The sequence below is a fragment of the Tyto alba genome, unplaced genomic scaffold (genome assembly GCF_018691265.1).
Source record: "Tyto alba isolate M040663 unplaced genomic scaffold, T.alba_DEE_v4.0 Super-Scaffold_11, whole genome shotgun sequence".
NCBI lineage: Eukaryota > Metazoa > Chordata > Aves > Strigiformes > Tytonidae > Tyto > Tyto alba.
Genome location: NW_024881273.1, coordinates 10,008,183 through 10,034,682, shown reverse-complemented (window position 1 = coordinate 10,034,682; position 26,500 = coordinate 10,008,183). Strand labels below are relative to the sequence as shown.

The 26,500-nt window shown below is 42.4% G+C and overlaps 1 protein-coding gene across 1 annotated transcript in view; it reads right to left on the bottom strand.

Annotated features, from left to right (window-relative positions):
- TNFSF8 (TNF superfamily member 8) overlaps positions 1–11,893 on the bottom strand; it is a 17,217-nt gene extending 5,324 nt beyond the window's left edge. Inside the window, exons 1-2 of the mRNA XM_033011915.2 lie at positions 11,699–11,893; positions 4,507–4,552 (exon numbers count right to left, since the gene is read on the bottom strand). Of these exons, the coding sequence (XP_032867806.1) occupies positions 4,507–4,552; positions 11,699–11,893 (241 nt within the window). The remainder of the gene's footprint in view (positions 1–4,506; positions 4,553–11,698) is intronic.
- Positions 11,894–26,500: the final 14,607 nt, after the last annotated feature.

The window sequence follows — 26,500 nt, the reverse complement described above, 5'->3', positions numbered from 1 at the left end:
GAAGTTCCTGTATCTATCTTTAACTCTCTCCTTTCATTTAAGTGTCCTGCAAACAGCTGCCAGCTGGCACTGATGGCTGTCCCAGTTGAGCGATGCTGTGACAAGTGCCAGCGGCGTGACGTCCTCTCCTGGGCTCAGTGGCAGAGCTGGGCTCTGCTCGTGGCCATGCCTGTCACACATTCACCGAGTGCCTTTGGTCCTTGAGAGAACAAGGACTGTCACTGTGGTCCTGTGCACTGAAACGGGACTGAACTCATCTGCCAATTTTACCTCGTTGCAAAAATGGAAACTTTAGGATTATTCCTTTCTTTCCTCCAAATTTAGGAAGAACATCTTATGAACTCATCACTACACAGCTGACTACTGAAAAACTTGTAGAGTTTAAGGCCAAAGCTGTTCAAGTCTCTAGCCTGCTCATCAGTGTAGCATAGGTCACATAATTTCATGAGCTATTCATATATATATATATATATATATATATATATATATACTCATCTATAGCTTGCATTTTAAGTATTGGAGAGACAGAAGATCTAACATTCAGCATTTTGTAGCAATACTGATCATCTCATTATTAATTAAACAAGCAACCAGCCTCCGTTATGACTAACTGGAATCTGCCTAGCTGCAGTTTCCCCCGGATGCTTGCCTAGGAGGATGCCTGTGCACTCTTTCTAGCATGTGCAAGCCTAGGCTTGCCAAAATTTTTCAAACTGAGAAACACAACCTATCTGCCCTGGCCTCCCAAGAGCAGACAGAACTTTATACAGTTTCACATGTATGCACACAAACACATACATGTACTGAAGCTGAGAAGGCAAAAATCTATATGGTCTAAACATGAAATAGCCATTTCTGAAGAACCCACTATCATGAGATTTGTGACTAACAATCCAGCAATCTCAGTAGTGTTGCACTGGGAGAATTCCAGGCTGGAAGAGACCAGATTTAGTTGCAGGATGCCAAACTGCACCCAGAGATATTGATGTAAGCCTGGAGAGGCTTGTTTGCTTCACTGGCTTCACCCTGATTTTCTGTTGGGTAGCAAGGATGCAAATGTCACCTGTATTATATTAATTTCTTTGAGTTAGATTTTTATTTGGAAACCTATTTCCCATCGGAACTGTGAATGGGGTGCTGGATTTCTTTTCTTGGTCTGTCCATCAACTGCTAATGGATCTTACTGCCAGACAAAAATATCTATAAATAGTGTGTGTGTGTGCGTATACACCTGCAGGTTTTTCCTTTTATAAATTAGAAGATATTTTGGCATTGTGTCTTTGCAGTTCAAAATAAGAAGAAAAGTCATCCGTCCAGGATTACAGTGCTTATGGGGAAACGAGGCTCAGAGAGGACAGCAAAGAGATGACGAGGGCTGAACACCTCCAGATGTTGGCAGGCCATAAATTTCTCTGTGACTTAGTTTTCCCTCGATAAAATTAACCTAACAATAATACCTCTTTAGCCATATTAATACATGATTTGATATTTATGAAATGTGGATGAGTTTCCACGGAGAAATATTTCCACAGAAAAGAACATTTCACAGACATTTAGTTCATGATGGATTTGTTCTTTCACCCTGTTGCTCAGATACTCCACCAACAATGGCACAGAGGATTTGAGGAGATTGATACCATTCTTCACACAAACATTTAATTAGCTGACATTGCATCGCTCTCAGTTACTGCTTGCGGATTCCTGCAAACCCATCCATTGAGGAACGACAGCTGAGTCAGGGACATAAACCTTCTATAAATCTGCTTTAGTGCCCACTGGTGTTTAGCTAATAATAGAACATAATCTCATTGGAAATCTAAATGAAATCATCGCGTTTTTCCTGTTCTAATATTCCAGAATTAATTCAGAGATGTAGTCGTGTCTGGACTGCTGCCCATTTGCATTACAATACAGTCTCTGCCTGAGTAAACCACAGCTGTTCCCACTAGCACAGTCCTGCATCCTCTACAAGCATCTCTGAGATGTTTTGCACAAGTAGGTACCTTCAGCCTCCCCATCGATACTGACACAGGGCTGGAGCAAGGCTGAGCACCCAGCTGGCAACTTGGCAATGCTCATTTTTTGCTTGCTTGTCCGTTTTCACAATGCAGGGCTTCAAAGCTCAGGTTTGAACAAGGTGAGTACAAAACACATCCAAATTACACTATCAACATCTGGGCTCTCTGAGAGTCAGACACAGATTCAAATCTAAATCCACAGCAGCTTCTGCCTCACCACAGTCCCCATCCTGAAGTGTTTCCTACGCTTCTGTTTCTTGCTGCTCTGCAGCTGCTGGACGGGCCCTTCCAGCCATCGCCACAAGTCCCTGCTTGGAAGTCAGCAAGAGATGCCTGGCAGCTCCCTGCCGAGAAGGCCTCACTAAATTACCCGCTGGGATATATTAATCAATTAGCCCTGCTTTATGCATTTTAAGAGAAAAATAAAAGGCTATTGTAATTCGCTCATATTTTAATGCTCTATTACCCTGCCAGAGACATACAATAGAGACTGACAGGCAGTGAGGGTTAGGCTGATAGAACACTTACACCCATTGCAAACAGCTTTCAGCAAATCTTCCTGCCTTGTGGGGTTTCTCTATCATTCCCTCCTTTGTCTTTCACTAATGGCATCATCTCAGATTTAGCAGCAGAATTCAGAGCAAGAGGGTGCCTGTAACTGATATTGACCCAAAGACAGAAAGGTTTCTGGCTAATGAAACGGTGTCTTGTACATTCCTGGAGAGAGTGCATCTCTCCAGCCTGGAACCTGCCAGTTATTGATGAGAAGAAAACTCAATTGGCACAGGTTACCTGGTATGAAATAATAAATATATATATATATGTACTTGCAATTTTGGATTAGTGAGACTGCTCCTCCCTGCCCTGGGAATGCCAGCACCGCTCATGCTTTGTTTTGAAATGACACTGAGCTACAGATACAGTCTCTGTGGCTTTTCCTCTGTCAATCTCTAGACTCCACACTGACAGATTTCACTACCTCTTCCTAACTGGTGGTAACACTCAGCCATGAAAACCATCACAGTTGTGGTGACTTCTCTGAGGTTACGCCGTGTTGCAAGAGTGGAGGTTTTGCTCTGGGGCTGTACCGCCTCGCAGCTGCTGGGGACTCTCCATCCTCATGGAGGACCATGGGCAGCAAGGCTGATGCTTTGCACCCCATTAGGTTTGCAAACTCCTTTTTGGGCACCTTTTGGGATGCACTGGAGTGGGGCTGTAATGTGAGTGTCCCAATGCCCTTATCCAAATCTGCCTTGTATGTTCAGTCCCTGCTTTATTTCTGAGGAATTTCAGGGACAAAATAAAGCACCAGAAGACTTAAGAAGGACTTAGAAAGACTTAAGGAGCTACTTAGCTTGATAGAGGGAAAGGAATATGTGCTTAGGTTGTCCTAGGGACATCCTTTGGGAAAAAGAAAATCCCTCCAGGAATTGTAAAACGTAAAAAATTATGGTTAGGCAAGATGGGAAGTTCTCAAGGACAGAGTGACATGCAGGGACTGATTTGAGACCTGTGGGCTGAAAAATGCGCAATATTGAAGAGTCCCAGTTCAAAGTTATCCAAGACAGAGTATGTGTTGCCCAAATGCTGCATTATGTCACTTGTGTGCAAAAATGCAGCTGCAGAAAAGATGGTTACATGGTTAGGACCCTCTGGACCTTGAACTTTGATTTTTCATTCTGCCATTGCTTCTAGATGAACACTGTGCTTCATTTTTCCCGTCTATAGAGTGGGAAGTGATGGTATCTCCTATCCTCCAGGACTGTATATGCAAGTCAAAATACTTGATGTTAAGGGCTGTGTAACCAGGGAGGTAATGTCAATGAAAAAAATTGCAATCCTCCTGATTTATAACAAAGAAAAGCAGAATGCTGGTACACCATCTCTGTTAGTATAGTTAGACAGTTTTTTCCTATTTTGAGCATCCTGTTCATACTCTGCCTGTCTTAATTCCTTTCTCTGTGCCTCCTGCTGCTGTTCTTCATTTGTCCCTTCTAGACCTCCCCCTTCCCTCCCCAGTTTCCCCACAAATCAGTAGGAAACACAGGACTGCTCTAGACCAGAGGTGTACAGGAGGAGTTTCAGTTGAGTTGTTTTGAAATATGTGCCAACACACTAGCACACTTTCCTTGTGAAGACAGGGACATTACGCCCACATGTGTAAGAACTAGCCCTTAAAATAAGACCTAATAGACCGATGTTCACATCCTCTGGCAAAAAGGCTCTCTTGCAGAGACACCTCAGGGCAGATTCAGACATACTTGTTATTTCCTCAGCCACGTGCTGGCTTCCGGATGTACCCAGTAATTTGAAAGCATTTTTCTTCCTTTTTTTTTTTTTTTTTTTTTTCCTACTACCTTGACTTTTCACCAAGAAGAGACTTTATGTGAAATGATAAGACGTACACAATTGGCTTATTTGTGCTCCTGGGCAATAGTTGCATCACAGATGAGACAAATGGCATATAAAGTCAGTTTAGATGCCTTACCTGTCCTGACAGGTTTTGCGATGCCCTCCGTGGCAAGTTCAGTTTCCTGAAAGAGAAACGAGAGAATTGGAGGTTATTCTGGGAGCATACACATGTTCAAGTACAATCCTGCTTTAAAAGTGGATCTTAAAAGTTTCTATTGCATGCCATGAAGGCAACACATACACTGAGGCACAGGGAGCCCATGTCAGGCATTACAGAGCATATGGCTCCTATAGAGCCTCACAGGTCAGTGAGGGATTGCTGTGGAGCAAACAGCTCTGGCAAGCTCTCTGCACCCATCCAGGTATCATCCTCAGCCATCAGTCATCACAGCCTTTTTTTTCTAACATAGAAAATCTACATTTCTGACACAGCCATCACTCTCTCAGTGCTGTAAGAAATGTGTGTGACATTTGTTGGGGCAGTTTTTTAGAAGCACAAGCCCTGAAAAACTCACTCTGTGGCTTGCAAAGCTTGGAGAGAGTAGGACAGAGTGGGATTGGACACCTTTGAGAGCCAGTGCCCATCCCTGGGAAGCCAGTGGCCAGATAAAAAAAAAAAAAAAAAAAAAACAAACTGTAAATCCCCAAGACAGGTCTGAGAAACAGTGTTGTTCTGCTTCAACTCTCCTCCTACTTCTTTCTGGGATGTGAACCCAAGGGTCAAAACAGCATGGGAAATTGTCCTCAATCATCATGGCCTAAAAACTGCTCAGGAAACGTGCTCAAACTGTAACATCTGGTAGGCTTCATCTGTGGCCTTGCTTCAGTTTTATCACATCTCTCTGCCATCCAAGCATAAAACCCCAAAGCCTGTGCTTGCTTGCATATTACTTCCACGCAAGTAGAATCACCGACAGCTCATAAACGTTCAGCAATGCCCTCAAGGAGCAAACAAATTCTCTCAACCGCTGAGGAAAGATACTGAGAGTGCCTCAATGTTTGAAACTCTGCATCATGTCCCTTCACTCACATACACTGGGAGTCCCGCAGTGATTTCAGTGTCAGGGAGTGGTTTTGGCTCAGACTACCTAAACCACCTCCTCTTATCTGGACACCAATTACCTGGGATAATTGTGCAGGATAATCAGGCCAAGCCCAATATAGCATGTCCAAGAAGAAGAAAGGAGCTGGTACCAGCTTTGGCAGAACATTTAGTAATCTCCTGGGAGAAATGAGGCAGACCATGCATGCGGTGGGAGACGACTTCAACCATAGCGGTCTCAAAACATAAGAACTTTATTCTGGGTGCAAATAGGATATTGTGTGGTGTGGGGAGAAGGAGGATGGTTGGGGAGTGAGAGAAGTCATGTGGTGTCTGTTTGTGGTACTTAGTGTTCTAGCTTTAAATGTTTAAGAATACTTTTAATTAGACTTTGTCCTAATGTGACCATGTTTTTAACCATGGCTGAAGCGTAGAGCAGCATCTGATCCCAGAAAAACAATCTTATCCTTTGGTCTAATGCCAAAATGCTCTGTCCTGCAGCCAGAGATAGCGGAGGTGCTTCATGATTTAGGTATCTGTAATATCTGATTTATATGTTTTGTTTCCCCACACCTGTGTATGACAGGGGAGAAGTTATCTGTTGAGACAAAGTGTTTCTCCGGGTGATCTTCCTAAGCCGTAGAAGGCTGTGGGGTTAAGAGAAGAATGGGAATATAGAGCTCTAGTTTGAAAAAACAGGCATTTCCAAGCTTTTTGTTCCCCTATACAACATCCTCCCTCCCAAACTCTCATGGATCCTATGCAACCATATCATCAGATGTGGGATTGAGAAGATTCTCAGTTGAAAACACTCCCAAGCACCCTCTGACAGAGCCTCTCAGCTCCTGTCCTGGACCCTGACATGGGGCTCTCCCTCTCACGCACTCAGAGCGCAGGGAAGCATTACTTTTCAATGCATTTTTTTCATGAGAGAAAGGTGATGCTCTGTCCCCAACTAGATTATACTAAATGAAATCAGGCAGCTGCCTGTAGAGAAGTGTTTGGTAAAATGATTGAGACATTACCATCAGTGAGGTGTCCACCTTGCAGCCCTCCCTTGGAGATGGCATGCAGGACAAGGCTGGTGCTCACAGCTTGTTTTGTAGTCAGGGCAGCAGAAACAAAATTAAAACATAGTAATGTATTGTGTTCTCACCTGGGAATTCTCCCAGTGGGTGAAAACAGCAGATATTAATGCAATTTATTTTGAGACAGTTGAGTAGATATTCAAATAAAACTTTAGAGCTTGCTTTGAAATATTACTGTCATTACTTTTTTCTTTTTTTTTTTTTTCTAGTGGAAAAAATATTGCATGTAATGGTGTAATTTGGAAGGTAAAAATGCACACAGTAGGAGCCCAAAGAGATTACATTCTACAGTGCCAGCTCAGGAAGAATTCATGACAGTGAGTTTCACCCTGTCTAGAGTGATCTGAGTGCTGATGATGAAGGATCTCAGTCCTTATTCAGCAAGCAGAGTAATTTGAGTTTGTTTCATTAGAGAAAATGATAATCAGGTGCCAGTGGAAGTAATTTATGTCTTCTTTCACTTAATCATTTGACAAGAAATTTTCCCAAGCTGGGACATACTGGTGCTGCTAGAGGGTCATTCTAGTGTCTTGTCTCAGAACTGTGAATATTCATTTAACCAGAGATCTTTGAGGTGTGTATCTGCCTCTAGAAATCCGAGAAAACACACCTCCAAGCCACAGTCCCCCAGAAACTGGCCTGGGGTCAGCTTAACTAGATCCAGGGCTCTTCCAAGAGCATGTCCACACAGCAGCTCAGCGGGGACGAGCTCTTTGAACTGCTATCCTCAAAGAACGTTTTGCAATTTGAAAAAAAGCCTCAAGGCTCTCCCGTGTTTCTGCTCAGGCTCAAACCATCATTACCTGCTGGTGGCTGAGGGGGAAGGCAGGCGGTGGCACTTCAGGTAGGCAGCCCTGAGTTGCCAAGAGGCAAAGGTAGAACCTACACATGAAAACTCCAGAAAGAGGAGCACCGTTCCTGCAGCTGATCTGATAACAAACATCACAGGAAACAGAGCCCTGTGTGAAATTCAGTTTTTCCAGTACTGACAAAACCTATTAAAATGACACCTCTAGACAGCAGGTGACAGTCACTGTACAGAATACCAATGGCAAGAGTTGGAACAGCGCAGTTTTCCTCTAAAATTCCTCAGTGGTTTTCCTGTGGGGTTCAACAAGTGGGAAATCTGCTTTCAGGGACAATTACCAGTGTGTTATGGCAGTCCCACTGCTGAAGGGGTTTTACAATTTTAACTCCAACAGCTAGATCAGCAAAGACAAATAACTGCACCAATTTTTAGCATTTGCCACATTGGTGCTTTAACAGTGCTGAAAATATTTGCCAGCACAGTTTGGAGGTTAAAAATATAAAGTTTACAAAATCCAGCACCGTGACAGACTGTCCCAGATTATGAAGTTTGGACATTCACACAGAATTTGTTCACAGGGGTAGGTGGCCTAGGTGTCTGATACAGCATATCTTCCAGCACAGCATAAGATTTTCTAGGGTCCATGTGTCTTAAAAGTGCATTTGTCTAGTCCTTTCTGTCCCATACTCTTTCACTGATTTTGCATATATCTCTTTGTATACATAAGTATCTACATAGATGTGTATATATACGTATAACCAGCAGCAGTGAAATGCAGCAAGTAGAAGGGTGGAAGTTTTAGCACTCTTACAATAGTGTTAAAAAATGAAGGCTACGGCCCACCATACAGCGGCTATTCTTATTCAGAGATAAATAAAGTCACTTGTGAAGTAAAGTAAATGGCCTGAAGCCAAGAGTTTCTGCAGATGAAAGCTGAAGAAATTAACTAACTTCAGCATTGTGCGTAGTTAGTTCAAAAAAAACGTATTTTAGTTCCAAAAAATGACACTTTCCAGGTCTGACACTAATGTGCTGTGACACCCTTCTTGAAAACAAAGCGTAAAGGAAATTTCTTGGGGTACTGGAAAAAACAGGGTAATGTGTATTAGAAATGCTGATAGATTGGTCTTTCATGTTGGAATTCCCTTGTTCACAGCACCTAGATTTTGGGTGATGTGAATGTCTTCTTTCCATACAGTTTGATTTTCCCTTTCCAATGCATCTTCCTTCATCTTAAATTAGGCAGATGTAAATTCATCAAAAGGAAGACAAGCAGCAACTTCCATGCACCTGCAATGAGGCTAGGGGAGAGTGTGATCTGCTTGCCACCAGAAGCCTCCTCTTAATGCAGTGGTACCCGAGGCATGGTTCAGGCCTGCATTGTCACTCAGACACTCTAACACTCCTTTGAACAGAGGAAAATAAAAGTTTCTATCTCACCTGAGCATAGGGAAGTCATGAAATTACCCCCACTGCCCCTGTGGTCAAGGACCACTCACATAATCCAGCTGAAAACATCTGGAGAGAAAACCAGATCTTCCCAAGAGCTTGATCACGCAAAATGTTGGTCCTCTCTTCAGAAGTTATAAAGAAAATAATTAAGCCAGTGATGACTCTCTAATCCCTACAGCAACAGAACTCAGTATCCACAGGGCTCCAAGTATGAGAACCCCCCAGACCCACTGTCTTGGAGCTGCTGAAGTCAATACCACAAGATGCTCAGCCCAATCACAACTGTATTTGCCAAAAAAGTTTGTGCCTAACCTTATGGTGACAGTGTGACCATGAGCTAGTGTTTTTGGAGAAATCCCTGGAGTTTCTTGAGGAACCTGTCTCACAAAATCAACACTTGTGCCCTGGTTTGGAAATTCAAGACCAGTTACAGCTGGAGAATGACTATGCTGTTTCTGAACTTGGGGTCTTTTGGCTCTCTGGGAGCAAGAACACAAGTTATGCTTTTTCTGCCAAATCCTTCTCTCAGAGTAAAATTGCTGTCTGATTTTATTTGTTTCTCACACACCTCAGCTTCCTACTTTCTCCTTTAGCCAAGCTCATTTCCAAAGCAGCTGCAATAATGTCATTACTCTTTTAAATGAAAACCTTGGCTTTTTCAGTAATATTGTTCCTCTGGCAACTAGAGTAACTGCGTTTATCCTGATGGAGAGGTAATGTAATGCTTACTTTCATAATAAGTACAAATGAAAGCCTCATTATATAAGAAAGCTGTGGCAATTCTGTAACTACCCAGGCTGTTATTTTAAAGATTTCTCTTAATGTCCCACTATTTATCACTTGAAAACCCTCATGTCTCATTCTAACTGTGCTCAAACTGCTTCTCTTTTGGAAGAACACTGATTTCAGGTAAATAACTCCTCTCTGGTGCAACTTAAAGAAGTATCAGTCAATTTTGGTTTAATTTCTGGGTAATGTGCATACACAGACACACAAATTACACAGGGTAAATTTAGTAAAAGAAAATACTGAGTTGAAGGATCATATTCTGTTTTCCATGGCCAACTTTCTCCAGCAGCCCCATGATAGTTCTTTCATTCTACAAATAGTAGTGTAGGTACTTTGGCACTTAGATTTTTGCAATAGGATTTCAAAGCCTGTAAAAGTTATAATCTGGCATTTTACTCTGGTAAAGTTCATGGCAATGTTCCTGGTAAGATTAGAAATGCACTTTTTATATTCACAACCACCTGTACCTCTCTCTTGGCTCTAACTGTCTCACTGATTCCCCCATTCAACCCCAGATCCACTTGAGAGCAATCTTCTATTTTAAGAAGGAAAAAATGTTTGTAAGCAGAGGGAACAGTTGTTTTTGTGAGACTTTGCCTCACTTACATCCTCAGTCAGCCTTGCTATAGTTCTAATTCTGAATTAAAAATACCACCCAAGAAAATGAACTGCCAAAAAAGAGAGCAGCAGTGAGCTACTGTGCCACCATCCACTGCTCTGGGTAGTTCAAGAGAGCTCTGCTTCACCACATCATGATTAATGCCAGCAGAGAGCCCCATAATGTCACAGAGAGATGTCTTGTGTTATGGCTGTTATTGAAATTTATCAATATTTTAGAAGAAAACATGCAGACACAACCAGACCAGACCAGACCAGACAGTGGTCACCCGCCAAAGAAGCAACAGGAGACACATGTAAAACCTGGCAGCAGACACTGAGGCACTGATCTATCATCTCTCCACCTCTTCTCCTAAATAGGCAGGACAGAGGGTGGATTGCATCTTGGACTATGAGCTTTCCACTACCATTTGCAGAGTAAAAATTGCATGCTAGAAATTATTGCTGCCCATGGAGAAAGGGCTTTTTTTTTTTTTGAAAGTTATTTTATCCCCTTCTTTACTTCATCTTATAACAGGATTGCATTCATTTATAACAGGAGGCAATGGCTGATTTTCTGTCCACAGAATAATTTTTGGAAAGCAAAAAAGAAGGAGGGAAGGAAGGAAGGAAGGAAGGAAGGAAGGAAGGAAGGAAGGAAGGAAGGAAGGAAGGAAGGAAGGAAGGAAGGAAGGAAGGAAGGAAGGAAGGAAGGAAGGAAGGAAGGAAGGAAGGAAGGAAGGAAGGAAGGAAGGAAGGAAGGAAAAGAGTAGAAAGAAATAATAGAAAAATAAATAAACAAATAAACAAATAAATAAATAAATAAAGGAATAAAGGAATAAATAAATAAATAATTGGATAAATAAATAAATAAATAAAATGGATAAATAAATAAATAAATTAAAAAAATGGAGAAAGAAAGAAAGAAAGAAAGAAAGAAAGAAAGAAAGAAAGAAAGAAAGAAAGAAAGAAAGAAAGAAAGAAAGAAAGAAAGAAAGAAAGAAAGAAAGAAAGAAAGAAAGAAAGAAAGAAAGAAAGAAAGAAAGAAAGAAAGAAAGAAAGAAAGAAAGAAAAGAAAGAAAGAAAGAAAGAAAGAAAGAAAGAAAGAAAGAGAGCAAAAAAGTGAAAAAAATTTAAAAAAGAAAAAGAAAAAGAAAAAGAAAAAGAAAAAGAAAAAGAAAAAGAAAAAGAAAAAGAAAAAGAAAAAGAAAAAGAAAAAGAAAAAGAAAAAGAAAAAGAAAAAGAGAAAAAGAAAAAGAAAAAGAAAAAGAAAAAGAAAAAAAAGAAAAGAAAAAGAAAAAGAAAAAGAAAAAGAAAAAGAAAAAGAAAAAGAAAAAGAAAAAGAAAAAGAAAAAGAAAAAGAAAAAGAAAAAGAAAAAGAAAAAGAAAAAGAAAAAGAAAAAGAAAAAGAAAAAGAAAAAGAAAAAGAAAAAGAAAAAGAAAAAGAAAAAGAAAAAGAAAAAGCCAATGAATAAAGAAAGAAATTTCTTACCGTCCTCTGAACGACTAAGACCATGATGGTGGCTAATGCAAAGATGAGTAACACAACAAGGGTAGCGATGATGAAATACAAAGATGTTTTGCTAGTGGGTCCAACCCTTCTTGAAATGGTGTCTTCATTCACATGCATGGCTGATTCATGAGAGTCCTTCACCTGAAAAAGTGTTTGCTCTTGTGCCGAGCACATTCTTATATAGCTCTCAGAGTACTGCTCAGTATCTCTCCTTGATCAGGTTCAAGTTGCAGCCCATCTCTGTTCCTGGCAGGATTTTCCCCCTTCATCCTGGCTCATGTGATCTGGAAAAAAAACTTCATCACTTGTAGTACAAAGAAAGAGGGACCTGGAGGCGTGAAGCAGGACGCCACTGTGAAGAGGGGAAGGAGCTTCATGTTCTTGATCAGGGATTTCGCTACAGCAGTCTTGTATGCTGTGTCGAAGGTTTCTGATGTCAGAAGGTGAATAGTTACCAAGATCAGTTGTGCCACCTCCTCCCTCCCCCCTCCCTCCTGACACTGGCTTTCTGTGAAATGGAGAGCTATGCAAATTCTGTTTCATTTTAAACTGAGTGCAGCTGCAGTTCAGTACAGTAAATCACCACAGAGCTCTGCCTTCCTGTTGCACAGAGTAACCTCTTCTTCCCAGTAGTGTCCCAGAGCTGTGATCTCCAGAGCTCTGTGTTCAGAGGTGACCTAGGCTTTGTGTTTGGTGACTGCTACTCTTGCCTGTGAGGGTCTGGAGATCTTGGGTGAGATTTTTATTGAAGTATTTCATAAAAATATGTCAAGAAGCTGTCTTTGATGCAGGATGCATGTTCTAGACAGAGACATCAAAAGAAAGACGTCACACCAAAGTAGCTGAGAGCATGATGTTAGGATGTGCCCACAGAGGGTGTCTGTATTCACCTCCCTGCCCTGGCTCATTTGCAGCTAGCAAATTAATGCTCATTTCTATCCTGTCTACAAGCCTCTCCTCTGCCCTAGCCTAGGACTGTCACCCAGCCACAGAGCTTCTCACAGAACTCAAACAAGATTTCTTTAACTGGAAACATTCCTACATCATTCCAGTGTGGAAGGACCAGTCATTTCTAACCTTGCATTTCTTATGTGAGATGACTCCTTGCTTTCTGGCCAGTTCAACTCAAAAAGCACTCGGGTGTTTCTGAAAATTTTCACAGTTAGATGTGTGCTTTTTTGATTCATATCTATGCAAGCCAGTTAACTTGCATAACATGATCAAAATGACTATGTGTATTATTTGTCTCAGCTATGGTTTGGTAATTCAAGGACATCAGAGAGGCCAAACAGGATCTTACCAATGGTCCATTGTCCATTGTGGTTTGAGCCCAGAGGGCAACTGAGCATGATGAAGCTGCTCACTCATCACTTCCCCCTTAGGACTGGGAAGGAGAAAATACAACAAAAGGCTGACAAACTGAGATAAGGACAGGGAGGGATGGATCACCCATTATAGTCACAGGCAAAAGACAGACTCAACTGGGGAAGAAAAAGAGCATCAATTTAATTCAAATACTATCAACAACAGCACTTAACAGACAGAGTAGGAGAGTGAGAAGCATTACCACATCTTAAAAACACCTCCCCCCGCCCCTCCTTTCTTCCCAGGCTCAGGTCTGCTCCCCGTCTCTCTACCTCCTCCCCTCCAGCCATGCAGGAGGCAGGGCATGAGGGGTGCAGTCAGTGCTGCTGCTTCTTCCTCCTTGGGGGGAGGACTCCTTTCATTCTTACCCTGCTCCAGCATGGTCCCCCTCTCACTGGAGACAGTCTTCCATTAACTTTTTTCGACATGAGTCCTTACCATGGGCCACAGCCCTTCCTAAACTGCCTTAGCATGGGTCACCCCTGTGTGTTGCTGTCTTCCCAGTGCTGAACGACAAAAACAGGGGCTTCTTCTCTCCTCAGATTCCAGGCTTCCTTGAAGCACAGCCATCTGTCCTGTGTGGGCTCCTCCACAGGCTTCAGGTCAGCCTCTGCTCTACCATGGACCAACATGGGGGGTGGGGGGACAGCCCTGCCATCAGGATACAAAGGGGCTCTGCTCTGGTCCACCACGCCCCCTTCCCCCTCCTTCCTTCCACTGACCTCGGTGAGGACTCCCTCCTCACAACTCCCACCTCTCCTCACAGGTTCTCCTTCTTAAATATGTTCTCATAGAGGCTCATCCACCATTGCTAATTGGCTTGGCCCTGGTCAGAGGTGGGTCTGACTTGGAGCTGGGGGAGCTTTGAGAAGCTTCTCACAGGGGCCACTGTTGTAGCCACCTCCCCTCCACCAAAAACCCCACCACACACACAAGTCCAACACATCCATCTAGCTCAACATCTTGCCTTCAGTAGAGAGTAACAATAGGTGCCTTGGAAAGAATATCAGAACAGAAAAAGCAGGTATTTATTGAGTGTAATTCTCCACTTTCCTCTGTTTTGGGCTTGTGGGACTCTCAAACCAAAAGTAGTAACTTTCTATTTGAATCCAATTCTTTACACCCGTGACATTATGGAGTCCCGGCATCTTACCATTATTGCTACCAACTTTAATAAAATCACTAGAGCACAGCACTACATAGGCTTCTATAGATTCCAAAGTAGTGTTTTTCAGAGCATCTCTTATCACCATGGAAACAGGCACAATCTGTTTTAATCAGAGACAAAGGGAAGCAGCCTTGTCTCCTTAAGGATGAGAGAATAGTCTCACTTGGTCAGGTCTTCCTCAGGAAACATCTCGCTCAAGCCTGACAGGTTGGATAAGGTGGCTCCTCACCTGCTGGGTCCTGCCTGGTGGATGCAAAATTTCTGGATGGCTGCTAGCAGCAGTGATTCTCACCCTGGTTTGTACTGGAAATTAATCTTGATTTGCAAGGAAAATGTTTACAGTCTTGTCTGTGAAAGTTCATTTGACCCCTTAGAGCAGCCAGTCCTGCGGAGCAGCAAGGCCACTCTTTGGGAATCAGAACATGGAGAGCCTCTAACACCATCATTGCTCCCCAACCCTCCTTGACAATGTGACAATTCTGAAATGGGGGAAAAAACAAATTACAAAGATCTTGCAGTGACTGGAAACATCTACAGTTCTTGAAAAGCCAGTTCAGTATCTCTTGTTCATGGCTGAGCAGATACATACCTCACCAAGGAAGATGATTTTCAAAAGAATCATGGTGGTGTAGTTTTAAGGATATTTGGAGTCATGAGGAATCTACAGTCCTCTGTGACCTTGTAGGTTTTTATGGTTGCATGTGGATGTGCATGGTCAGCTCTTCAAACTGTAAAGCACCTATGCTAAACTTACTTACAAGTAAACAACCAGATACTGTGGTGGTGATGACTGCAAAAGAAAAAGAGATCAATGAAGGCCAGTGAGAGAAAACAGGAAAATTAATCCCTTGTGTAAACAAGTTCAATCCAGATTAAGTTTGGTGTGTTACTTTCTAAACTAAGTTTGGTTAGCCCACTAGTACAGCATTGGAAATCCACAGTGTAGTGAGTTGCAAATGCTGAAATCTGCTGGGAAGGTCACATTATAATATGCAGGAGCACAGAGCGTCCACTTGTGCAGTGATTTCATGTTATACAGTGTTCCAAGACAGCAAAGACAAAGACCTAAGATTGCCCCAGGTAACAGCAGGATCTATGAATGACACACCTTTTGTGATGTGTGAAATATCTTGAAATGTAGAAGTGAAATACTGCTCGGCTAAGACAGCTATACTGTTAAGACAGCCAATAAATTGTAAACAAGATAACACTGCTGAATGAGTGGATACTTCTGTATCTTTGTCTTTGACAGTAAATAAACCACTGCACCTCCTCGTTAAATAGGTGTTCTTGGGGTATTGTGGCTGTATATCCTGGCTTGTAGGTAGTGATGCACTTTCAAATGTAACAGTGCAATGCTCTGTTACCCTCTGGTTCCTAACAGTGGCACTCTACAAGCCCTATCACACTATCTGCCTGATTATGCCTGATTTCCAGAGCACATTTCACTGCTTTTATGCCTTCTGATCAATGTTGCATCAGTTCTCACAAGCTCCAGTTCAAGAGGCTGAATAGCAGGTGCTTGTCCTGTATGTGCATTGGGACATGCTGCATCTTCTACAGCAAAGTGCTTTACACAAAAGGACAAAGAGGGAGAAAACAAGTGAACCATAAAACCAGCAGTTCCAATTATTTTTTGGTACATAATCCAAGTGACTCTCTTTAGCAGAAAAATACAAAATATCCCAGCCCCTTGTTGAGATTTATTTATCTACTGATCTGATGAAAGGAAATGATCTTGCTGAGAACTGAAAACCTATCCACGTGGTCAATGGAAATTCACACTTGACAGAAGTCTGTGAGAACTGAAAACCTTTCTGAAAGACATTAGTGGCAAATTCCTGAAAGATGCGTAAGTACCCAGACATCACTGAAATCCAGAGGTGTGAAGTGTATAAGTGCCTTTAGAAATTTCTGGTTTTATCTTCTTTGGAAACTGGGTCCATTCCTCATCAAAACCATCACTCATGCTTACATCCATGTAGTTTGCTACTAGAACCTTGTCCTTAGCTTTTCAAGACCTAAGAGAGCTCAGAGAAGATGCATCATAATGTATATTTTATTACCCCAAGTGATGCCTAGTAGCCTCCTAATTAAGGGTCTTGGAAAGCAAAGATGCTACTGGGCTTTTCATCTTCAAAGAGAGACTCCCATTAAATATAGATAGGCTTATTTAATGTCAGCTGAATCGCACCCAAGTGCACATATAAACATGTAAGGACATGTGGACACTTGTAAATCATTTGATATGGAAATGCAAAACCAGTAAATTGAGGTTACTGCAAAACACCATTAGCACTCAAGGTATGAATCATCTTGTTGTTGGAGGTTTTAAGTTTCCTCCAATGAATCACTCTCTCATATTACACTTCAGCCTTATGTTTGTACTGCACATCTCAGCTCGAGCCAAGGGAAATGGGTGCCTGGGCCATGACTGACAAAGTTGTTTATTGGGCTATTTTAAAAATCATATTTATTAGAATCTGTGTCCATTCATGTGGTTGTATGACCAACTCATCCGAGGTTGGTCACAGAATGAAGTAAATAACACTCCAGCATCACACTCCTAAGGCTGTTGCAATGATATTGTTGGCTGTCACCATAAAATGGTCTTTTGAAGAAGTTGCCTTGTGCTCCTGCAACATATTGGAAGGTTTCCAAGAATATCAATGTTCTTTTCTCATTTTGTTTCTCAAATAAAATTACTGAATAAAAATAGACATCAGATGGGAAGAAAATAAGAGAAAAAAAGAGAAAGGTTAGAGCTGCCATTGCACAGTATTATCTCCTTGGGAAGCTACATAGTGCTTATTAGTGCTGTGCAACTGTCTTCCTTGTTCAAAAGAATTATATCACTCAGCCTTGTAAGGCAATACAAAACCAGATATATTAAATAAGCTGAAAATTTGCTATAGGGGAAAAAACACCTTTTTATACTGTAATATGCACCATCCATCTCTCTTGAAGTGCAGGTAGAAAACAGAGACATTAGGATAGATAATAAAATGCAGTAATAAAGCAGTACAAATGAAATAGTTATAAAAGTGTGATAACTTCCACAGATTTGTCAGAGTGTGCATTTGTTCAGTAGGAGTTACTGTTGACCGAAACAGTAACAGTTCTTCCCATGCAGCATCCTCCCCAAAGAAGGAGGCTGCCTGCTTTGCTGGAAAATCTTTGGTATCTTTCAGCATCATTTGTTGGTAAGAGTCAATCCAAGTGGAAAATCTCTTTTCTGAGTATTAAACCCCTCTGTAATCTGAATAATGACTTGGGAGTAAGGTGAAGATAACGCATGAATCACAAAGCTGGAAGAAATGGGAGAATTAATAACATAATTAAAAAAAAATCAGAGTTATTTAGAATGTGATTTTAAAGCACAACTAGAGATTTCAGATACATGAAATTCCAGTTATTCTGCTACAAAACACAAGAAGGATCTTAATTTCCAACATGGTTCTCATAATTTCTTGAAAACCTGGCTATTTCTGTGATTCAATCAGCATACTAAAAAATTGAGCCACCTTGAAGTATATTCAGACTCTGGTGCCTACTCTGGGGTCTAAATTGAAAAAAAAAGACGATTGTATGAGTTTCAAGTTCACTAAGAAAGAGAAAATGGACATTTATACTTGCTGGTCTGAGTATGGTTCTTGAAGTCTCCGGACACACCTGAAAATCTTGGCCTGAGCAAATCTGTGAGGTGGTTTTGGAGTCAGTAGGAGGAATTTCTTATATATGGATTTGAGTGGCAGAAAGAAATAACTATAAGCACTGAAACTCACTGAAATGGAGGGAATGGCTCCATTTCATTGTGCTGGACTTTGGATGAGGTCTGCAGAGAACACAGTGACCAAGGGGAAGTGGCACTGAAACCAGCGGTAACCAGATACACCCAGGGGTGGCAGAGAAATGCGGCACTGTGATCTTACATTCGGCGTGTGTAAGAGATTCACACATTTGAAGTCTGAAAGGGGCCTTTAGATCATATAATCAATCTGACATCCTAATCAGGAAAAGTGCATACGGTTTTACCTGGAAAATAATAATTCTGATGGGCCAGGCAAAGAAACATCAGGTGGGGTCTGAGTTGTGGGACAGGATCAGACTTGAGCAGTTTTGCATCCGTGTATCGCCCTCCCACCCCACATAAGGAAGAGTATGAGCCATGTAGACACCTGGGGAGGCATATGAGCAATGGTTTCAGAAATGATGACGGTGCCTCTTAGATGGAAATGGGAATTCACGTGTCTTTGGACATTGATATAAGGGTCTAGGTTAGGAAAGGGATTGTTCTGGAAATGTTATGCCGTAATAATAAGAACTTTGTGTGAATATGAAAATTTTAGTAATTGGCCATGGTAAGAAATGGAATCCTGAACTAAAGACTAGTTGGTCTGATTTATGTCAAAAGTTAATATTTGTGTTCCCTGTGCATAAGAAGTTTGCTGAAAGCTTTTGATAGAATAGAGATGAGTGATCTGGAGGTCAGATAAAAAATAATGAAACCTTCATAGGGAGCACATCATCTCTGGTTAAACTTCACTAGAAGAGCAGAATTACATCACAACTGAATTTAGCTGTCAGTATAATATATTCAGATTAGAAATAAAGACCACACAAAAGGATGGCATTCTGCATTTGACAACTACTAAATCTCCCTGTGTCTTATAAAGAGGAAAATATGCAGTCTGCTCAACGTGACATTTGTACACTAAACCCTATCGGGAAATAATATGAGAACCGGCAAAAAGCTGAAGTCTCAACTACCTTGAAATGCAGTATATACATCACAGGAAGAGCAGGAATGTAGGGCGAAAGTATATTTATAATTTTGGCAAGTTGAAAGGCTTCAGTAGTTCACCTTCTCAAAATAATAAAACTCCATCACTCTTCTACTCAGGGAAGAAACTGTGAAGTTATTTATTTTTTTCATCCCTATAGTGCAAGGAAGAGGAGAGCTTGTAAAATTTCCTCTGTAGCCCATGTGGTAGTTAGCTGCCGTAGATACCAGAGCTACCTTATGTCACCTCACAGTCTGAGATGGGTTTATCCTCACAGCACCTGTTAAGGTGGGTCAGTGTTGGTGTTTCTCCTCCATGTCCCTGTTAAATACAAGTAATGAAGCATCCGAAGCTGAAAGTGCCTCTGTATGGTCTCAGTGGTTAAATACAGCTGTGCACTCAAGTCTGGGTACTCTCTTCAGGTGTTGGTGCTCACAAAGGCTCCTTGAAGACTCTACAGATTTGTGTGCTCAGGAGCCTCAGCACACACAGAAAAGATGCAGCTGAGGGCATCTTAGGCTAAGTGATTTGTCAAAATCCACATAAAAAATCAATGGCAAAAGAAGGAAATAAATCCTATCTCCTCAGGGAGATAGGAGCTTTATCTCCAGATATGGAATTGGTAGAAATCCTAAGAATGGGGCAAGAAAAGCTTTAAATGATGAAGGTCATCTGGAGATTTTTATTCATGGCAATTAGCACAAGGTCAGATTGAAACTACAGGTAGCTTTTGGTTACGAGCTTGGGCCTGGGACTTCTACAAGAAGTAGCTGCTTTCTAGTCTCCCATAACTATAGTTAAAGACAAAAATCACCATAAGAAAAGCTGCACGTTCCCCCCTCGGAGCAGGTAACACCTGGCTGCCATCAACATCCCTAAACAGAGCTGTTCAGATCCCAGCCCTATGCAATTCACAATTGTGCTAATTTACAACTCTAGATTGGCATTTTTCTGCAGTGAATTTTCAGAGTTGCTTGGCTTCTCCCAAGCTCTACTCATTGACAAGGGGCAAGATTTTCAAAAATGTGTTGGATTAAATACTTCTCAGCTCCCCAGGCCAATTCTGAAGGCAGACATCTATGTAAGGTAAGTGATTCATCCTAGCTTAAAGAAGTTGAGTTTGGTGGGGTGAATCAATTTGATGTTTGTGTCCTCAATCCGTATCATGGAGGGATTATAGAAACAGCTCAGACAAACTGTTTGGTCTAGATATCTTCAGATAGTAAAAGGCAGGAAAAATTACTTGGGGGCACTTGTGATTTAGGAGCAAAAGCCTCAGCAGCAGTCAGAGGGCTGGGAGTTTAGTCACTGCAGTTCTTGTGAAAAATCACACCCATCTTTTGACATCACCCTTTTGAGGGTGGCAAAATTCAAATAATCATAGTATACGATGTTTGGGAATGAAATGATAATAATGACCCAGGGACTGAGAGCTATCTCAGCTGAATGCATCCAGGAAGGAGCAGTAACAGCAGGATAAGGAAACTGAGGCATCACTGTGTCACACAACAGCCATGACTGCCAGGGCATGATCACCTCTGTAAAAACTGGCTGTTCATTTCCATAACCAGGAGAAAATGTATAAGTCACATGTCCTGGGTTGAGTGAGTGGTGGAGTTTTTTGGTGGCAGGGGAGGGGGCTATCGGGGCGGCCCCCTGTGAGAAGCTTCTCGAAGCTCCCCCAGCTCCATGTCAGCTCCACTTCTGTTTGGGAAATTGAGCCAATCGGCTGCGCCTCTGCGATAACGTATTTAAGAAGGGACGTGGTGACGGGCAGTGGGACTTGGGAGGAGGAGTTGCTGCAGCTGCATGAACACCAAGGTCAGTGGAGGAACGGAGGAAGAAAGGAGGGGGGAGGTGTGCCGGAGCAGAGACCCCCCTGTATCCTGTGGGGAGACGGCAGGGCGGACCCCCCTGCCACCCATGAAGATCTACGGTGGAGCAGACATTGATTTGTGGCCTGTGGCTCCTGCTCGGCATAATCAAGGTTCTGTGCCCGAAGAAGGCCGGGGTCTCATGGGAAAAGGCAGCCCCACTGCTGTAATTCAGTGCTGGGAGGATTGCAGCATGCGGGGGAGTCCCACGCCGGAGCAGCTCGGGAAGGGCTGCAGCCGTGGGAGGGAATCCAGTCGGAGGAAGTTAGTGACCCATGACGGAGCAGTGTGGGGAACACTGCGGCCCATGGGAGGAATTCATGTCGGAGAAAGTTTGTGGAGGACTGTCTCCTGTGAGAGGGGGACCACGATGGAGCAGGGGGTAACAAGTTTTGGACACTCCCCTCACCGAACATGAAGGAAGTGGCAGCGCTGCCTGCACCCCCCATTCCCTGCCCCTGCGCCACTGGGGGAGGAGGTAGAGATATCGGGAGCAGAGCTGAGCCCGGGAAGAAGGGAGGGGTGGGGGGAAGGTGTTCTCAAGATGTGGCAATGCTTCTCACTGTCTCACTCTGTTATGTGTTGTTAGTGTCTGTAATAAATGTATGTTCTTTTTTTCTTCCCCTAACGAGTCTGCCTTTTGCTCGTGATCATAAAAGGGGGATCTTCCCCCATCCCAGTCCTATCTTGAACTCCAAGCCTGGCTCTCTGTCCCTTCTCATTGCCGGAGGGGAAGGGAGAGAGAGCTGCTGCATTGTGGTTGGCTGCCAACCAGGCCTAAACCACAACATCACAGGAGACTGAAAAAGCAAAATCAAAATATTCTGCCTTGAGTGACAGTCTTTTTTTGTCCCTACAAAGGTAGTTGTCAGGCAAAATAGTGGATCTGCCAGTATTTTCACTATAACAGTTACCCTAAAAATACCCAAAGCTTTTATCAAAGCTGTATTTCTTATCCATAAGAAGGACATATCCACCATGGATCCTGTTTTGCTTGACCTCTGTGGAACTAAATCTGATGTTTCTGTCTTTGATTCCAATCACAGTGTACAAAAGCTCTGCACATTCCCATTGATATTCATATAATTTCTACTTCAGCTTCTCTTGAATTAATGTAACCCAGGAACCTTAGCATTGTCAGTCTCAATTTATGCAGGCTTATGCTCAAATATTTAATTTTGTCCATTCTTGAATTCCCCCATCCTGTCCATGTCCCCCCACCCCTGATATCCATTATTTCTTTCTTTGATGCCTTTATGCAAATGTCTTAGTACTTCCTTGGGCATACAACACACAACCAGTTTTGCTGATGGAAAAGCAGTTTTTTCACCCTGTTCAGAGGAGTTGGACACTGAGACACCCAAAGGGCAATCAAGTGAACCCATCAACATGAACCACTCTTCCAAATAGCAGATTTTTTTCTGGAAATACTACTTCTCCATACTTTTCCCCCAGACTTTTCCACACTGGAGGGCTGCCTGCCTACATGGAGATTTCTAGCTGATAGAGCAAATCAGAACGAAAGCCACAAGGTGAGGCTCAGCCATGCCTTCGAAGATGCTACCATGAAAACAGCACCACTTGGATACCTGTGTGTTCCCACAGCAATGTGACAATTCACAAGTAGCCAGTCATGGGGTCCACCAACCAACAACCATGGATCAGTAAGTCAGTAGCAAACACCATGCAGAGCAAACTGATGTGGTGCTAAACTCAGCTAGCAGACCTGACCTGTGGTTTCATGCAAACCCTTTTTCCTTCTTTTAGAATTTGGGTTCATGCCCCCTAAATTTCACTCTCAGTTTCGGGTATGAATGAGTTCAAAATCTTTAGGTAAAATTCAGCTAGAAGGAACTACTTAGTTTGGGCTAGTTTCAGTTCAAACCTAAGCAAAACCACAGAATTGCTCATGGTTTCCACACTAAACCATAAATTTCACCTATTTTGGGGGGAGTTTCATTATGAAAGTTTCATGGAGTCTGAAAAGAAATAAGCCTATGTTTAAGCACTTTGAATTGTTATCTATATGCTTTGGTCTACTGGGAATACAAAAGTTGACAATACAAGTCTTTGCTATCAGATGTCTGATTGCAAAGAGACAGTCCTCTGCACTGTGTGAACCCCCAGTTTGTTTCAAGTGAAAATAGATTGGTTTATTGGCCCTCATTGTCTCATGAGATTTGAACTTAGTTTTAGCCCTTATATTGGTCTTGTTAGTATAGTTTCAGCCTTGAATACATACCTGGAAGACAAAAATCAAGGATTCTCTTTGCCATGGTGGGAAATCTATGGATGGTGCAGGCATGACATAGACAAGTCTACATTTTTTTATATCTCAGGGTTTAAAGAGACTGGGAAAATACTAAGACTCTAGTGTTGTTCTCTCTTATTGTTTAACAGCTGCTTCTTCCAGTAGGGAATAAAACCTGGATCACTTCAAAGTCAGGCCAGGGAACTCGTCAAGCACTTGGTATCTCAGGCTACTCACATGCATGTGAGTGTGGTACAGCAAGGGCTGTGCGTATAAAAGTTAGCTTCAGCCTTGAATTCATGACAGGCAAATAGTGGATAAATGAAAACAGGAGTGAGATGAAGGATGGGCAGTAATAGACATATATTATACTGTAGAAAAATTGTCTTGACATATAAAACACTTTTAGAGATATGTAAGCAAATATGTGTATTTTTGCTGGATACATTTCCAAAGGCTGTGTCTCACCTACTGAGCCAATTCTGTCATCCAGGATACATCAGTACTAATGTTTTTGCTGAATTCCCTAGAAATTACCTTACTGAGCACAACTGAACTAGGAAGCTTAACTAGACTGGAAGATTTAATTTCAAGAGACAGCTAGCTTTCATTTCAAAGACTTCGAGTCATGATGGACCTGCCATTTCTTTCAAGGAGACATGCCAATGTTTAACTAACTTCAGTCTCATGTATTTGCTTCTTTTCTATTAGTTTGACAGACAGTCAGACAGCAAGACAGAAAAGAGGAAAGCCTCGTGGGTTGTTTGGTTTATTTTTCACTTCATCTGTCATTAACTCTCATTTTTACTGGTCAAAAATTTCCTTTTCTTAACTGAAATTCATATGGACCCAGATTCAAATTTCCTTCTTTCCTCAGTTTGCATAAATATAAAAACCAAATTGCTCAAATTTGTCTCAGTAAAGCTATTGTCTAGACCCCAAATTATTTGCTCACTCCTGCCACTGCAACTGTTTAGCAGGTAAAATCTGTAACAGAATATGTTTCTCAGAATATGCGGGATGAGAAACTGCAAACTGCAGCCTCAAACAGTGTTTTGGATGAAAAAAAAAAGCACAGCTAACAATTGAAAGTTAGAGGCACCCACTCAGATGCGAAAATATCCCATTTCTCTGTGGCCACTGTTAAATGTAATGAGGTAGTTTCAGGATGTGTCTTGACAAGATGTTTTGTTTTGTTTTGTTTTAGCTATCGTCTAGAGGAGGGTGTCCCACGGGTAAAACTAAGACTGAGAGGAAATCTGGTTTCGCATCTGGTCTCTGCCATAGCCGTCCTGCCTGACCAGTGCCCTGTCACAAGCTGTGCCCCACTTTCCCCGGTGCTCTGGGAGGAAAGCAGCACGCTCACCCGGGTGGGAGCTGTGAAAACATACGGCCTCACCATCTGTCAGCATCCCTTGAAAGTGGAAGATAATTTTAGACAAGATAGTAATGACTTTGCCTGGAGTTTCTTAGGCCAAAAGCCCAAGGGAAGAGGGTGGCAGGGGAGCGAATGACTGTTCTGTAAGGAAAGCTACCAACACATGCTCTGCACTTGTCTGCTTCTTCTGTGAACACTTCGGGAAGAGAAATGTTTGAACTCAGCACTGAGCAGAAGGACTTGCTAATGCCTTTGGGTCTACTGCAAAATAGCTAACCCTAGCTTTTTCCACCCCAGAGCTCAAATCCTTTCACAAGAAAGATTACCTGATTTCTACCATTTTACAAAGAGAAAAACTGAGGCAGAGGGTGGAGTCATGACTAATGGAGCAGAGACACCCTGTGTCTTTCCAAAGCCTTTGCCAGATTCATTGGGTAAGTGAAATCCATGGAGCTGCAGTGGGTTTCTATCCTGAACTCAAACAGTTTGCAGAAACAGGAATATGGGCCAAAGAAAAGGTCCATGATCACTTATGACAGTGGGTTGTCATTGCTGTCCCAACTGAGCCTGAGCAGTCTCTTCACATGCAGCCGGGCAAGGCAAGGAATGAAGAAAGGAGTTTGGTGAGGACAATGAGAAAGAGAAGGTGGTAGGTGTAGGTTGTGAGAGAAGATGAAACAACTTTGACACAAGCAAAGGAAACTTCACATTTGGAATTTTAAAAAATCGACTCAACATTTCTGCCGTAGCAGATAAACATCTATCTGTTTTATTACTGGGAATCATCTTTTTTCTGTTTATAAATAGAAAAAGCATGTTACCTCATTCTATTTCCCCTGGGGTTTTTTGGGGGTAGATGTATGTGGGTGGTAAACAGCTTGCAAAGAAGTTGTTATTATTAGTCAATATGAATAACAGGAGGGAAGGGGCTGAGGCTGTGATGTATCAGGTATGGGCTAGCCACAACACAAATATAGGTCATTCGCTCATCTACAGTGAAGGAGGAACAGCACAGCCAAACTGCTCGTCTGTGGCTGTGATTATTGTTGCTTTGTGATACTATCTATAATTCCTATAAGCATTTTTCTTGCCCAAAGACAACTTAGGTGGAGACACAAAGACCTTAAAGTCTAAAAACTAGTAACAAGACATAAAAGCATCGATATGCAGCTAGACAAGGTCATCAGTGCACTTGTTTAAGAATGCTTTTCATCCTCGACAAAGCCCCGCTTGTGTCGTGGTAACAGCTAGCAATGGAAACACACAGCATCAGTTGCTGTACAAACATATTGCAAGGCAGCCTTGTGAATTTGCAGTCTGAACAGGCGATGCAAAGTCTGATAGAAAGCAAAAGCACGGAGCACTGTTTATCTGGTCTTTAAGGCCCTGGCTTCCAGCCTGAAGTGCATGAACTGCTCTTGCTTGCCTGCAGCATCCCCAGGAGTGGGCAGCAAAGCCCTTCAGTGCTGGTGCATGAAGGGTGGTCCTGCAGGGAGCCGTCCTGGCTTTGAGGAGAGGGAAAGGGAGGACTGGCAGCAGCAGAGACTTTGGCACTGGGGCTCCTGGGGCACCCACATGTATTTCTGCATGCCCAGGTGGGCTCCAGGCATGGGGGAGAGTCTCAGCAAGTGATAGCTGATATGTGCCGATAAGTTCACCAAACCCAAGGTAACCTTAATCCTATGGGTGCCATGGCATATTTGGGGTTTACTGTGGATATATCTGGAAGTGCAGGCTTTAGAGTGAGCTTCAAGGAAACTATCAGGGTAGTGCTAGCCTGAAGGGCATGACCTGTGACAGTCATGTTGCAGGTCTATGTCAGATCCCACACCAGGGCTCTGGTCTTCTGAGTGCGAGTCCAAAATGACATGCAACCAGCTGGAAATAATACAGTGGATTCCCCTCCACTCAAAAATGCTGTTTTGTTAAAATCAAACCTCTTTTTTTGGAAAGATGGCCAT